Here is a 17,050-nt window from a genome sequence, read left to right as displayed (position 1 = left end):
TTTGTCCATCTTTTTCCGCATGAATAATTTCATCTAAACTACACGTCGGAGCTTATTACGCTTGAGATTAGCAGGCGTTGCGGATCTACTTAACAATCCCCCCTATTGTATCTACTAAAGAATCTCCACCCCCCTTTCTTGAAAGGATGGGGGGGGGGAGAGGTTTTTAAGTAGATCCGGCGTTACATCTAAATTACGATGGAAACTTTTATGCACAGTGTGTCTGAGAATTTGTGTCTGGTGAAACAAACAATCTGGTGTAAATTTGAAACAAACAATCTGGTGTAAATTAGAGACAGATAAATTTTTAAAATTAACTATTAATTTTGTAGAAGGGATGATTTGAAAAGGGCTTCACATATGCCCTTCAAGTTTTTACAGCATGTGAGCAGTTGAAATTTTTGACGTGAGATTTTGCCAACAATTCATAGCTCATGGAAGCTGATTTAGAGAAAAGTAGGTTGGGCGTCTGGATTCTCCGCTAAAAGACAAGAAATTCAGCTGGACATACAGTACAATTCTGGTTATCTTTTAATTTTCTTCAAGTAATTGGCTTCAAAGTCATTTGAAAACGGACCATGTTTTTCAGCCTGGACATTAGGTATAATTTGTACCAAAAAACTTCTACTTTTCTGATTGCGAACCTGAAATTACTTTTGTATTTATTTTTAAGTAGTTGATCAATTGTGTGTTTAGCTGCTGTTCTTTGTGTTCCTGATCCTGTACACGTACTTTGTGCTGGGAGAGCTGCCCCACGAGCAGCCCTACATAGAGATAGTGCTCGCCTTCTTCGTCCTTTCCATCACAACCGAGGAGATACGACAAGTATGCAGTCCACATCAGGGGTGTTCAAAATTACATGCTATTAAATTAATTGCAATTGTTTTAATTGATTGTTGAACGTCTCAAATTGCAATTAATTGATTGATATTACCAATTAATTGCAATTAATTGGTGTTTTTATCAGGGGCGGTATTAGGAAATTGACCCCCTCATCAATTCTTGCCCACATCAAATTTTTGAACACCCCTGGTCCACATCTTGCTATCATTTGATGCTCTTCCTTTCTAAATTAGTACACGTTTCTCGTTTATGTATCATAAATATGTAGTTAGTCCATTTGTAATCGACTTATTAAGAGCAATGAACGCAGTGAGTACTCTTATATAGGTCTTGCTGATTTTTTAGTTTTTTCAGGAAAGTTCTTAGTTTGTTCAGGCTCAAATCTACTTTTCACGGTCTGACTTGATTTCTTTTCAAGTTAGTCCTTTTCTTTGTGAAAAGGAAGGCAAACTCCACTATCGAACAGCAAAATTGTTAAGGTCACGAAAAACGTAATCGACTTCTAATTTCGAAAATAGAAATTAATTATCAGACTCGAAATAAAAGTTTAACCTATTGATCCAGTTTTCTCAAATTGGGTTAGTTGTAACAAAAAAGTATCCATCATAAATTGTTCCACAAATTCAAAGAGTTTTAAGGCCATCTATTTTTTCTTAGAAATTGAAAAGTTGAAGGTTTTGGAAAAAACAAGTTAGTTTTTTTTTCAGTTTCCTTGCCTTAATTACTCTTTTCCAACTGTAAGTTGGCTATATTTGTGTTTAACAACTATCTAGTTCAGTGTTACTCTGATACTTAACTATAAGAAGCATTAGAACGGTTGCGTAAGCATAATGAAACGGATTTTTAACATAAGAGACGCTTAGAAGCGGATACTCTTAAGATGTATAAGTCGTTGGATAATCTCGCCCCATTTCGTTTGTACTGAAATTAAATGGGAAACCTCTAAATTTTTTTATTCAGGTGCTGACTGAGAGTGGGAAGCTGGCGAAGAAACTAACTGAGTACTTCACCAGTATCTGGAACTGGATAGATGTGTTCGGAGTGACCTTGTTCTGGGTTGCATTCGGGATGCGCTTCATCCCCGATGACACTGTCCGCAATGTTGCCAGGCTGCTCTACATTCTTGACGTGTTCTTCTGGTTTATGAGGGTGCTGAACATCTTCACTATCAACAGGAAACTTGGACCCCTCGTCACCATCATCCTCACCATGGTTCGTTTGAGTTTCCCTTTTCATGCAACTTAAAACTTCTATGATTTTCTTGTACTGCAGAGAAATTTTTAGCTAGGTGCAATATCAGGGTGGCCACGGTATCAGTGCGGTCAGTGCCAAATCAATGCGAAGCGTGATCTGTCTGTGCCATCAGTGCCAGCAATTTATTGCCAGTTTTTTTCATCGCGCTTTGTTACCAAATCGTTCAAAATCAAAAATCTATGAAAGCTTACACAGTATAAGTTTTTTTTTCAGTTAGTATGAACAGCTCTGAGAAGAAATTAATTGGGTCAAAAAAGTTGGGTAAAAAAAGCTGGGTTAATGAAAAAAAGTTGAGTCAAAGAGCCGGACAAAGGCTGTTTTTACGCAAGCAAAGCTTGTGTTATAGTATGAACTCTCTTTTTTTGCAACCTAAGTCGCAAATATTGTTGCGACGCAAATATGGTTGCGACAAAATGTGTTCATTTTGAAAGTATTCATTTTGATGCATAACCAGCTATTAAGTACAGACAATGCTAAGGATATTAACATTGATTTTTTTTCTAGGAATAGCACTTTAGCGTTAAGGTATCATGGATCTGTAGCGTAGAGGTAGGGAAGGGGACCCGCAACAAAATAAGAGGGTTCGAATATGGGCAGGGTCGGATGTTTAAATGAAATTTTTCGTATACTAGCTAAAATAGCGTCCGCTGTATAAATTGAGGCATATTGGTTGATTTTCTTTTTTCAAATCGACTGGAACTGCTAATGCGTCATAAATGACTTGCTTCACTTAGCAGATATATAGACTCTTAATTGTCTCGCGTCACGTAAGAAATTTTGTAGACTCAATGTTTTACTCAGTCAGTTTTTTATCAGTAGCGTTATCGGTCATCTTTTTGCTTGTGTAGGCGAAGTGCAACTTCGCCTCTGTGTCAAAAAATGCCAGTGTACCTGGCATTTATTTTAATCATTGCGAGTATCAGTGCCGTCAGTGCCTGCGATTTCTTAGACACTGTTGCGACACTGAATATTGTCACAAGCACAATAGTTGAAAAAGTTCCTAACAAGTGGGTTTTCTCAATTCGAAAATCTACCTCTAAGGAGTGAGAGATCCATATCCTTTTTTCCCCGCTTAAACCTATGTAACACATTTGTATCGATGAACCTTCTTCAGACTCTTATATGGGTCGCGATGATTTTTTTTTTTCGTTTTTTTTCCAGGAAAAGTCTTGAAGTTGGTTAATGCTCAAATTTAATTTTCAGCTGTTTGGCATTCGATTTTTAGAAGTTCAGTTCAATTCCACTGTTAAAAGGAAGGCCAACTCGACTATCGAACAGCAAATGATTAAACATGATCGACTTCTAGTTTCGTTATTACAATTTTATTTTCAGATTTCCCAGACAAATGAAAAAACTAATTTATTGATCCAGTTTTCTGGATTTGGGTCAAATTTTATTGAAAAAATTTTAATTATAAATTTTTCTAGAATTTCAAAGAGCTATAAATGCATCTATTTTTATCTTTGAAAATCAAAAATTGAGATTTTTTTTTCAAAAAAAAAACAAGTCGGTATTTTTTTTCTGTTCAATTGCGTTAATTTAATATTTTCCAACTACCTGTTGGCTATGTTCTTCTCAGACAGCTCAAGGCTTGCATTTGAGAACCAGTTTTCTCTGCGCTTTTAACTGCCTCCAATGCTTTGTAGACTGCAATGAGAACCCGAGCAATTAAAATAATTTGTCATCTGCATAGATTTGAAGACGAATTTTAAAGAATCTTACTCATAGATAATCTATCCTTGGGGTTCTCCGTTTGTTGCTGGCAGGCCTTTCGTCATGATTGAAAATTCTGAGATAAATTTCGATCCAATTCAGAACTTAACCTTTCAATCCAAATCGATTTAATATACTGTGGTCAAGAGATTCAAATGCAGCTTGCAGGTCAATTGCAATTATGATTTTCTGCCGTGGTTTGCTTTGACGGAGAGCAGAGTTAAACTGAGAGCGATTGTGTCTGTTTTGAAGATAACGATCAAAATATTTCTAATAATGATGTATAAAAATCTTTTTAAATTTTGACGGTATTATTTACTTGTACAAAAAAATATGCTGGTGATTAGTAATAACTTAATCTAGCAAGTTTCTTTTCTTCTGAGGGGATTCAGTCACTTGAGATAATATGTTACAGTTAAGGTCGAAGAGATTTAAGGCCATGCAGTTTTTACTTTGAACTTCGAAAGTTGAAGTTCAAGTCAATTTTTGTTCGTTTGGTGCATTCCTTGATTCTTTTCTAACTGTCTGTTGGTTATTTTACTATTATTATCGGAACTTTCTGCGCTAATAGCACAGCACACGGCTAATTTTGTTTTCATGTTACCGTGCATTTACCATTTAGTATTTTTTTGTGAAACATTAGAGACACTCATATATAAGTATACAAGCTGTGTTGATTGTTCCCTTTTTTCAGTTTTACCAATCGATCCAGTTTTCTCAATCTGCATTAATTTAGAAAAAGTTTTAAATCATAAAAAAGCTTGAAATTTAAAGAACTTTACGGTCTTATATAATTTTTCTAAAAACTCGAAAGGTTTTTTCAGTCTCCTCGCGTTCATTGACACTTTTCAAACCGTCTGTTGGCTATGTTCTGAGTTTGCCCTCTTCATATGAACTCTGTGTGTTTTGTAGATCCCGGAGTTGTTGCGTTTCTTCTTCATCTGGATTTTGTTCATGCTGGCATTTGGGGTGATCGTGAAGAGTGTGTCGGAGCCAAAGAGGTATGGCGAAGTGTCCTTCGTGGACATGCTGCAAATAGTGGACATGAGCTACTGGCAGACATACGGGGAGCTGTTCCTGGAGGATCTGCAAGACGACGAGAAGTTGACAAGTACTTTTTAAATTTGATTGACAAGTACTTGATGCAAATTGCCTTATGAACGATTTCGATTTAAGTTTCGAAGCAAATTGCTTTATGGGAAACTGCAAGAGAGACCTCGACTCAATCTTGTCATCATCTTTATTATTTTCAGCATTCTTTACACTTGCGAAGCGAGTGTATCAGTAGGAACCTCCTTTTTTTCCAATCTAAGTCGCAAATATTGGTGCCACTTTGGGGCACTTTCACAGCTTTTTGATAGCATGTACTTTGACATTCGAATAGCAATAAGTAAAACAGCTGATGCGTTTTTAATTCATCAAATGAACCGAAAAAAGCTATTTTTTTCAACGAACAACAATAATAAAAACTCGATTTCACAAGTTTTTTAACTCGCAATGTATCTCGCAATTTTGTGAAATGCTTTATTTATACATAATCTAGTTTCATATTTTGCAATTTGTTACATGCAAAGTTAGTGTGGATGCCTTTGGTTTGATATATTCCAAATTATTACGTGCAAAATTGAGTCTTTTTGTGTTTGGTGCCACTTTTGCTGAATGCATTTGCAAGTTGTTAGCATATGTAGCTGCTTTATTCGTGATTAGTATTTGTCGGTTGTTAAGCTTGCGTGGCTGAGCGGCTAGTGCGTGAGACTCAAAATCTCTTGATTGCAGTAGACAGCAGATTCAAATTCTATACGTGGCCGAGATTTTTGCTAATTCGAGCCTTACTTTTACCTTTTCTTGTTTCACTTGATAGAGCTACTTTTTGGTCCTGTTCTCGCAAGTGTTTGCGAGGCGCAGATTCGCCTCTGTGGTGAATAAAACTAAGTAACACTTTGTATTTTTTGTCACAACTTAAAAACGGAACTTGGGTTTTCTGGATAATGTTCGAAAGGTGACCCGACACCATAATGTTTGCGTAATCATTGATGAAAAAAAACACTAGACTATCGCTCTACAAGTAAACTAGTGGACAAAATTAAGCGCAAATTCAGCTTTTTGCATTCTAAGTTACCTTTTTTAAAGTTCACTTTGAACTAAATTTACTTCGATTCTCAACAAAATTTTAACTTAGACCAAGAGCAAATGATCAGAGCTACCCCCTGAAATTATCAATTTTTGGTTTCAAAGCTTAACAAATTTAATGCGGGTCTGACAATGCCAGATTTTCCCATCTGCACCAAGTTTTGCTTGGTTTTGAACTCTTTCTCCAAAAAGAGGTTTAAAAAAATTAGTTCATGCTACGTGAAATATTCTCAGAGAGAAATTCGAAATAACTTTACTCAAATCGGCTGTATATTTCTTTTTCACGCTGATTGAAAAGCTCAAGGCAGGTGAGGAAATCTGGCATTTTCAGTCCCTGATCACACTGGCATGTCTTTAAAACCGTTAATTACACAAGCATAGCTTGTGTTATAGTATGAACTATCTTTTTTTTCCAACCTAATTCGCAAATATTGCTGCGACGCAAATATTGTTGCAATAAAATTTGTTCACTTTGAAAATTTTCGTTTTGATCAATACCAGCTAATAAGTAAAGCTAATGCTAAGGATATTAACACCGACTATTAGTGTTCCGACTTTCGTAACAAAAGTAAAGGAATATTTGTGCTCGGGGTGGTTTTTGTTTCTTCAGACAATTTTTGACTTTTTATCTGGGCATTTTGACGGAATTTTTAAAAATGATTCAAAATACATAATTGTCTTGAGCTTAAATTAGAAAAGATTTTTGATTTTTTTCTCCTGATTGTAATTTCACTAACTTTGACTTCGTATTTGATCCTTGTTTGTTTTTTATCGCTGAAAAACTCTATTATGCCCAAATGGTTTCGGCTTGTTTTTTTTGGCTCAGTGTACTATTTTTGAGTTGTTTCAATGGAAAATTTTATTCTATGCACCCCTCTAGATTGAACAAAATGCTAAAGATTTTAATAGAATTAATAGATTTCATGACCTTATTTTTTGAACTTTTTGTTTTAATATTTTCTTTTTTTTTCCGCTTGATAGTTTTCGGCTTACTACTGTTGCGATCAGCTTGGTGTGTTATTACGAACTTTCGTTTTTTAAACCCAACTTGCAAACAAAATTTTTTATTAAAGATGTTCTCTTTTTTCGAAATTTCACTGTAGCATTTGAAATTTCATAACATCTGTTCTCTGTTTTTCTTTTGGCTTTTCCGTGGCTGAGTTGTTAGTTTGTGGGAATCCTAATTTCTAGTTTGCAGGTTGAAATCTCAAAAGTAGCCGAAATTTTTTGCTTATTCGCGGCTGATTTGAATTTTTATTGTTGCTTTAAATAGAGCTGCTTTTTGCCGTTTTTTGCAAGTGTTTGCGAAGCATAGCTTCGCTTTTCTCGGTATTAATTTTTCCTAATTGCCTCGTTTTGGGTTTTTTGACAAGCGAAAATAATAGGTATCTGCTTTGAGAATGAGGCGGACCTAAACTTTTTATAAGTCATAAGTCATAAGTCTTATTGATTTTTTTCGGCTTAAATGGTTTCTGCATGTTGTTGCTGCTGTTGTTGTGGCCTCGTCTCGTTCATAGGCAGCGAGTTTTGTTTGTTTTTGTTGTTTCTTCGTCTTCGAAGGAGATGAAGTTTTGTTTGAGTTGCTTCGTCTCATTCACAGTCCAGTGTCGTTATCCCCGACGGGATATTCAGGGCATACCGCATTTGTGGAAAACCTGAACGTCGTTTTGACACCGACTTCGTCTAAATAGATCTTTCGTTTTATGTGCTGTTGTGAGGTCAGCATACTCCGGCATGCTAAATCTTTCTTGAAGGAACGTAAGCACTCCCGATCCGCCGTGCTATCTGCGCCAAAGAAGTTCAGCTACATGAAGGGGGTCAGTCCTGAGTTTCAGGACATGTAGATCTGTCCATCTGTCTCGACAGTTAGATATGTGATGACACCGACGTTCGGGATTTTAGAGTCTAATCTACTCCGGTAATTATTCTGCAAGGGAGAGTATCCTGATCGGATCTGAGCAAGTTTGCACGAGCCTATTTTCACTATAGTCTTTAGAATTGAGCAATTTGTTAGGGTGGTTCTTTTTCTAGTCTTTAACTCTTTTAGTGTGAAAATTCTTAAAGCCCTTTTTGTAAGGTGTATGATTTGTTTGTGCTGTATTTGTAAGCAGGGGAGCAATTTTTCGATGAAACAAGATTTGTAGTGTTGGCGTGAGCGTTCTTGTACTACTTTTTACTGTTGTTTCATGATCCGCTCGGCTCGGATGGTGGCTGCCAACTAAGAACTGTTTTGATAGCATTGCGTTTTGCTCACGCACCGGGAGAATCTCTGTTTAATTGTGCAGGCTGTCTATATTTCTCATTCTTACACAGCCGGTAAGTTTTCAATGCGTCATTTTGTTTAACTTGTAGCTTATTCCAGTGTGTAGCACTGAAGATGGGTGACCATATTGGTGCCGCGTAGCTCATAACACTACGACTGCTGGCCTTGTAGGTCATCGATAAAGTCTCCTTTGTGCAGCCCCACTTAGTACTGGCTAATTTTTCAGCATAATGTTCCTTGATTGTAGTCGTGAACAGATAATTTGTGTCTGTGCTCCAAAGTTACTCATGTTGTGAAATGTGACACCAAGGATTTTGTGATTTTTGGATGTTTTTTAGGGATAAACCCCTATACTAAACCTTCGTTTTAAATTTTACTTTGGCAGACCATGTGGTAAATAATATGTCGATATATTTATCATCTAGAGATAGATTAAGGTGTCTTTCTATGAGCCAATTTGGGAGTTTTTCCTTGTGTGCGTTCAAGGGTAAATGTAGTCGCGATGAATTGGGCCCAGATGTGAAAAGTTACTGTCATATGAATAGGTGACTCTTTTAGTGTTGTCACTGGGTTGTGGCATGGAGCATATGTCAGGTTAAAGAGAGCCGATGAGAGAACTCCTTCTTGTGGGACTCCATTTTTGACTTTACGCATGCTTGATGCCTGATTTCTAAACTCGACGTAAGTGAGTCTGCCTGGTTAATTTGAGAGCAGCCACCGTTTTGTGTTGTTAGTGAGGAAGGTAAAAAACATGTCATTAAGAAGAACTCGGAGGTTAACCTATCAAATAGGGCAGTTGGGTCTAAAGCAACAAATAGCGTTCTATGAGAGTGTTTTTTAAGGCCCTCGGTTATTGTGTGGTTGATGCAAGTTAAGGCTGTTACTGTCGACCGTGTTTTTTAGAAGCCATGATGATTAGCCAGTTCAATGAGCTGGTTCAGTTCGGGTAGGAAATGTCTTTCTAATTATAGCCACGAGAGACTGCAGTGCCTTTAGATTTTTCAGGATCTTCGCCGGTTCTTGTAGTGGGATAGTTCGACCGGTCTTCCAGTTATGTAGGATCATTGCGTTGTTAAGTGATGTGTTAACAACGTTGGTGATGTATGTTATGCCAACCAGTCCAAGTTAGTGAAAGTGAATTGTTGCAGTCTTTTTAGGACCCAGGGCTTCACCCTTTTTTAAATGGTAGTTCTTACTTCTACAGCCGTGAAGTTGGTGGCTTTTAGGAGGAGTTTTCTTATTTTACGCATAATGTTCTTTCTTTCTCTCAGGTTTATCTGGATGCGGGGTATACTGTTCGTTCAAGCTCTTGGTGCACAATTTAGCATCATAGATTTGTGGGCCATCATTTAAAATCATTAGTTTATTAGATGTCTCTGGTGGATTTTGTCCAGAAAAATATATAATGGTCGACCATAACTTGCTTGACTGTACTCCGTGGTCTCACTTTTCTAGGAATGAAATAAGTTTCCGCATCATCTTTGTTACCGCTTGCTTAAGTTTTTTTCCGATGCTAATATTACAATCTTTTTTTGTTGGAAAGATTAAATTTAGCATGGCTGCCTTGAAAATTACTGATAGCGTAAAAAAGTGACGCATTTATGGCTAATAACCTCCATTTCCAGTCTGGTGTCAGCCAGGGTCCTCTCGTTTCTCTTGACCTTTGAAGCTGTTGAGATTAATCCCGCCAGCAACATCGGTGGCACTTGGTTCTCCTTTTCCCTGCCACCTTGCGCGTATCCTTGCCCAGCTTCGTTCGGGCGGAACACCTTCGCCAGCGACATTACGCCCGTTGTGGCCTTTGACTTCACGATTTTCCTTCAACTTTCTCACGCTTGACTTGTACTTCCTCAGTCCTCTCCTAGCTCTCCTGACGTAATTTTTTTAATATTGAATTTTCAACTTATGAAACATTGATCAAGGCATATATAAACATGCCATACAAAAAAGCAGGAGTTTTTTAGCCTGTTTAAAAAAACTATCCAGAGAAACGGAAAAAAACTCCAATTTTTGTGCATCGTGGACTACGTTATGCAGACAAAAAATTAAAATTTGCATGCAATTTTTTTTTTGGAAAATGTTTGTTTGAGTACAAAGTTCGATTTGAGGTTAAAAAAACGAAAAATTTTTGGGGCAATTTCAATTTTACTTTTAAAAATTGTATGAAAATTGTGTGATTAGTATTTTTCCATTTATTTGATGTAGGAAATTGTATGATAAGCTTTTTCGGTGTGGGGAAATTTAAGATAAGCATTTTCGGTTAATGGAGGTCAACCCGGGTCGTGTGAAAAGTAATAAAAATGTTCTATATGGAGTGTGTTACATAATCATGTTACCTAATTTTGGGTGGATAAAAAAACATCTCCGGAAATTTGAAGTGTTTTCCTGTCAATAGCTGAGCAATTCATTGGGTGATGATGATTCTTTCCCTTGCCGATAGAGAGAGGGTATTAATCTTGTTTGTTCAGACTGTACGAAGCACTATGACGACGGGAGTGGTCTGCAGCCCTGTCCCTTCCTACCCGAAGCCAGCCTCTTCTTCACAGCCATCTACATGATCATAGGCAACATCCTCCTTATGAACTTGCTCATCGCACTCTTCACGTATGTCTTGTCTTCCTTCTTCTTCTGGCTCGTCTCCAGTTTTTTTCAGAAATTCGGTTTACAAAAGCCTAATAGAAGTGAACTTTTATGTTCTAAGCTGCAATAAAACATGGCAGCGTGACCAAAGTATTTGAACGTTTCTTTCGTGTAAATTGGCGTCTGAACATTTTAAATTCACACAATTTTTGGAAAAATTTGTTATGTGGGTTTACGAGTGGGGAGATTGGAAAGTAGAAAAGAGCCATTTTTCTTTTCGATATAGACGATCAACCGGCCTTACTCAGGTTGAGATCAGCAATTCATTTTTAAAATTTCAAAAACGTGCCAAAGGGTATTCTTCGAATGAATAATTTATAGTCGTGGACCAAATCTGGATAGCAAATCTAATTTGATTTTGATAGTCTGGTAGCTAGTCACGAATGTCTGAACATAGTTCATATGGGCCTTTGATCAGAACGATAGATCTTAGCTTATGATCTCTACACATAATCTCAACTTAGTCAGATAAACAATTTCTCTGAGTTTAAAATCTTTAAAAACAATTTAAAATCTTTATGCTATCGCTTAATTAGCCAAATATACTCATGACAACGTGAAATAAATGAATTGCCTAATTTGTACAGCATATTCAACATTTCAGCGAAAATTTGCGTCGGTGCATTGAGTTAGAAAACATCTGGAAACATTAGGTTAGGTCGAGAAAATTGGGAAATACTCAATCTGTATTGCGATTGTCTGGAGACAACCTTAATTTGTTTGGTCGCGATAGTCTGGACATAAAACACGACATTTTCGGCAATGTCAAATTGTATATGTATAAATTGTCTCTAAATACATTGCAGTGTTCATGGTTGTGTAATTTTGTTCTAGTTCTATCTATGAGCAAGTGAATGAGAAGTCGTTGACAGACTGGAAGAATAAGCGACTGGACGTGATAGTGGAGTACCACACTCGACCGCCCATCCCCCCTCCCTTCTCCATCATCTACCACCTGTTCCTACTGCTCAGATGGAAGAGCCACATGCAGGAGGTCAAACAGTCCAAGGGACTCAGTGAGTAGTAATAATGCACCAACTGAACGACCCCCCCTTCCCCCCCCCCCCTAAAGGGTGAAATGTTTCTGTTCAACTGTCTGGTGGCTATGCTTGAGTTATAACATTTGAGTTATAAAAATTTATTACTGGTTTGAATGTATTTGACTATGAATCGTGTTGTTTTGACTATGACTCGTTATCGAAGTTTTAAAAAAATGAGAAATAAAATTTGAATTGTCAGTGGTTTTCTTTTTTTTTGGTGGTTTAGCTGAGAAAAAGCCGAATAAGAAAATGTAATTGACTTTTGGGTTAGATGTTGAATTATTTCAGCGTTGGATGTGAGCACCTCCCGGATGTATGAGTTGTTAATGTTCGAAGAGGAGGTGAAGGAGGAGTTCATGATGGAGAGGAGTAGCAGACAGGGGGAGGACGTGTCCAAACAAGTCGTACAACTTACCCAGAAGTAGGAACCACCGTCATAAATCATAGGCTGTTCTGACTTTTTCTTAGTTTCTCACCGCCTTCCACCTCCGTCCCATAATTAAAATTCTTAAAGTTGTTCCAGATGTCAAAATTTTTTACTGGCATCGTTTCTACGTAAAGAAAAATTTTCAAATTTATTAAATTGGACAATAGGATAGCAGTTAAGACACCTCAGTTTAGCAGCAAGAATGTAGAGAAACAATGGGAAAGAGCAACTTCTCTTTTTCTTGTTGAAAGTAGATTTATAGAAATGATAATTGCAAGGCTATTTATTAAAAAAAGTATTTCGACTTTTTTTAAAAACTTTTCTTGAGATAAGCAATGATTTTGCAATTGTTTAGTAGTTACTTTAGAAAAATTCTAAAGTGGTTCCGCTCCCGAAGCCAAACAAAGACCTCAACTCGTTGGAATCTTACCTCCCTGTTTCGATTTTCAGTCCAGCTGTTTAAAGTTCAGAATCTTTGATCCATCACACACTGGCCAAAATCCTTTTCAAAGCTAATCATCAGCATGGTTTTCCACCGATCCACTCAACCACCACAGCATTTTTTTTCAACTTTTAACTAATAAAGGCCTCCGAATAGGACAGTCCTAGTAACACTTGGTTTATCAAACTCTTTCGACATGGTCAGCCATTATACCCTACTGAATCTCTTTCATGGCACGAGCTTAACGTGAAGCCTAATAAAGTGGTTGTCAAATCACCTGAGTGGGTGGTGGGCAACAATCAAAAACTATGTTCAAGGATACCTTGTCAAAATCTAGAAGGGGTCATACAGGCGTCCGTCAAAGCTGTCTTATCCCCAATATTATTTAATTTTAACGTTAATGACTCTTCATTATTGCCCCCGATGTAAAACTGCAAGCTTACGCGGACGACTTCCACCTTTTTGTCTACTCCAAAGTTTATATGGCCTAATCAATCTTATCCAAAATCTAGCACATAAAATTACACATATGTTTTTGCCTTGAGGTTTTTTCTTCGAAAGATTTGGCCAGCTTTTCTTCTCTTAACAATGATTTTGACAACGTTCCGATAATGAAAATGAATAACGCAAATCTGTCCGTCGAGAAATATTCCTAAATACTTAGTGCCGTCTTCGATCGGTCCCTAAATTTTGCTGAATTTTGCGAGGAACATCCGCAAAACCCGTGCGCATGATTACGATCCTGAAGGTTCTATCCGGGACTATTTGGGATCTGTCCAAAGAAATTTTATTGGTTACTCTTAAAGCTTTGGTAAGACAAATTTTAGGTTATGCGAGTCCTGCCTGGTCACATAATGCCAGTGAACAGATCCTTAAACAAATTGCAATCAGTGAAAAATGCTGCTCTCTGCGTATTAACAGGGCGCATAGAGATAAGCGCAAAAGATCTTTAACATTCAGATTGTTACTTTTTGATCGTGGAAAATCGCATCCGCTACTATGCTACTAAGTCCTGCCTCTCAGACCACCTGATATCTCCGCCGCCAAACAATCACTCCCTCGTTCCACTATTAGCAGAAGCACCACATCCCATTTGTGAGCCGAGTACAGCTCCTTCTTCAATACGTACCTGAATCGTATTGAACCCAACTATCTCTCAAACTACCCCGGCTCTACTTCCCCCATACCAATCTCCATTTTTCAACCTGATCCCGGAACCTCTTTTTAAAACTCCAATAGACATTTGGCTTCGTCCAACCATAATTGCGACCTTTCTGGGGCTTGGTTTGTGCATGCAGGCCGTGTCCTCGCGGGGCTTAAGCTAACAACAGACATTTTTTCATGAAAAAAACTTTGTTCAACGAACTGGTTTGAAGTCAATTCTTGTGCATAATTTTTCTATTCCTACAACCACCTTCTGAAGTTTTTGTTTTCAAAATTTCATTCTGTTTGGATTTTTCAATCTTCGTGAAAGATTTACATTTCTTTTAATTTTTCACAGTTTTTTTTATCTATAGCTTGTTTTATCCTTTTCTTGGCTCAACGGGAGTTTGCCTAAGTTGTTGGCTTATTCACCTCTTTGCTCATTTTGCTTGATGCATTGCTATTAAGAGTCGATGAACCTTCTGAAGACTCTTATACAGGTCTTGATGATTTCTTGTTTTTTTTCGCTGTTCGTCTTTGATCGTTTTTTCAGTTCAGATCGCTTCATTTGTTAAGGACGGTAAACACCACGCTCGAAAAATGCAGAGATCAAGAAAAAATTATTGATTTCTACAGTCACAGGGCATAAAGTTGCCCTGTGACTGCAGGGCATAATGTTTTTGATTTCAACGATAAAATTAACGAAACTTATCTTCACGCTTTACTCGTTTTCTCTGCAACTTTTGTGAGATACAGGATTCAATTTTTGTTATAAGGTCGATGAAATTATCTGAAAGGGCCTAACTGGGCCGAAAGTTGAAAAATTTTGTTTTGAAGGCGCAAATTAGCTAACTTATCATAACTACTTTCACAGGTGTTCTTGCTGTGGAAAAAACCTCATAAACAATATAAGGAATTCGAATTAATGGGCTCAATTTTGTTCTTTGGGAGGTTGATGAGCTTGAATTACATATTATGATCCCTAAAAATGACCAGTAACAGAAATAGCAGATTTACTTTGTCCGGCAAATGACCAGTAACAGAAATAGCAGATTTACTTTGTCCGGCGTAAGAAAACGGCTATAATTTTGAGAATAAGTTCGAGCTGATAATCGAATTCAGTCAACACAAGAAACATTCCAGCAAATCTTTTGAAAAACACTGCTCCAATCTAAGCACAGGAGTCTCATTAGCAGGTGTGTTTTGTGTAGGTTTTGTCCATTTTTCTGATATGAGCTCCATGAAACTTTTGTGTATGTGTCGGGAAAACAGATGACCGTTTCTCGACGCCGGACCAACTAACTCCGTTAATTCTTTTTATGTCCTTTTTAGGCAACATAATAAGTAAGTCTAGCTCATAGGCTTTCCAGTGAACTTATTTGAGCCCAATAATTAAAAATCCTTTTAATGTTTGTGAAGTTGTTTCCACAGCAAGAACACCTGTGAAATTAGTGGTAATAAGCCTGCTAATTTACGCCTTCAAAGCAAGAAATTTCTTCTTTTGGCCTGGTTAAGCCCTTTCAAATAATTTATCTACCCTCTGTCAAAATTTGAATCCTGTATATTAAATAGATGCAAAAAACGAACAAAATGTGAAGAAAAAGCTCGTTCATTTTCTCGTTCAAATCAAAAAGCTACATCTTCTATGTCCCGTTACTGTAGTTTCGAAAATGAATTCATTTATCAGCTTTCCCAGCAAAATAAAACTACCGAATAATCCAGTTTTCTCAATATGGGTCAATTTTATCAAAAAAGTGCATTCATCAAGTTCAGTTCGTTTCCTTTGTAAAGTAAGGCAAACTCCACTCGAACATATGGCTATTCAAAAAATGACCTTAGACTACTAAAAAAAGGCCTTAGAGATGACCTATTTTTGAAATTCGAAAGTTTCAGTTTTTTTCTAAAAAGAAGTCAGTTTTTTTTTCATGTTCACTTGTATTGGCTCTTGTCTAACTGTCTGTTGGCTATGTTTTTATGCTGACAATTGTCTTTCTAGTTGTTTTTGCTCAAAGTGAGTTTTGTGATTCAACATCGATAGATCTAGTTGTTTTTCACTATTTTCATTTTTTGTTTTTTCGATTTCTGCCCTCTTTTTTCCATTAGCTTTACATACTATATTTGTGATAATCGGAGTTGAGTTACTCCCTTTTTACTGTGTCATTAGCTCTTTTTTCTGATTGGTTTCAATGCCAAAAAATTCCCTAGCTCAACTGAAAAGTCTGAAACAGCGTTTTTGAATAAAACTTGGAACATCGTTTTGAAGCTCTTGTGGAGTTTCACAATTTTTGACAGTTGAAAGTTTTGGTTTATTTCTGCCTAGATTCGACGAGGCTGACAAAGGACTTAGAACACAAATAGCACTGCTGGAGAATCAATCTAGAGAGAACGGAAAACAACTAGCTCAAATCCAGGAAATGCTTCAACAGCTTCTGGACAAGCAAAGTTAAACAGAGTTTTGTTGCGAATTAGAAAGGCTCAAAGAGTAAAGTGGATATATTCTGGTCATCATTGAACACGTCAAAACTTCATTCTTTTCTATTTGCGAATTCTAACTCACCAAATTTTATAGAAAACAAAAATCAGTCTGATGTATGAAATCTCAAATAGTTTACGCAAGCTCAATTGAAAATTTAACGTTTCCTAAATTTTGAAAGAACATGAGTCAAAAAAATTTGTCGAATAAATGGCGTTCTCCAAAAATTTTAGTCATTTATTTCGAAGCATTGTCTGTATTGACTCAACCTTTTCACACAAGCCAGCCGTAGTGTATTATTACAAAGAACTTTTTTCTTACCTAAGTCTCAAATAAAAGTGCTCATTTGGTGGAATTTTGATACATTTCAGTTTAATGTTTTTATGCCTATTTAAGCTCAAGCAATAACAAGCATCTGCTGCTGCCTTATTTTTGGCTATTGTTTGGTCTTGTTTGAGAAAAAATACAGGTATTATGAAAGTGTATGGGTATTGTTGTTTTTTGCAACGCTTTGGAAAATGTTTGCACTTTTCGCTAAATTCTATTTTTTTTTCGAAAAAATTGAACCAATTGAAAAACCGGCTGCTCTTTTTTGTGCTTGAATATTTCGCTAGTTTGTTTTCATTGTAACCCACGTTCTACCGCTTTCGAAGATGGATTCAGTAGATGGGTTTTTGACCTA

At 36.9% G+C, this 17,050-nt stretch overlaps 1 protein-coding gene across 1 annotated transcript in view; it reads left to right on the top strand.

The window, feature by feature from the left end:
• Window positions 1-16,540, top strand: part of LOC134853865 (transient receptor potential cation channel subfamily M member-like 2) — a gene marked incomplete in the record, with an annotated part of 85,508 nt that extends 68,968 nt beyond the window's left edge. Inside the window, 7 exon segments of the mRNA XM_063869813.1 lie at window positions 697-825; window positions 1,804-2,055; window positions 4,723-4,921; window positions 10,672-10,807; window positions 11,678-11,859; window positions 12,172-12,304; window positions 16,216-16,540. Coding sequence (XP_063725883.1) covers window positions 697-825; window positions 1,804-2,055; window positions 4,723-4,921; window positions 10,672-10,807; window positions 11,678-11,859; window positions 12,172-12,304; window positions 16,216-16,342 — 1,158 coding nt within the window.
• Window positions 16,541-17,050: the final 510 nt, after the last annotated feature.

The sequence above is a fragment of the Symsagittifera roscoffensis genome, chromosome 9 (assembly GCF_963678635.1).
Source record: "Symsagittifera roscoffensis chromosome 9, txSymRosc1.1, whole genome shotgun sequence".
Classification (NCBI taxonomy): Eukaryota; Metazoa; Xenacoelomorpha; order Acoela; family Convolutidae; genus Symsagittifera; species Symsagittifera roscoffensis.
This window is presented reverse-complemented; position numbering and strand designations above follow the sequence as displayed.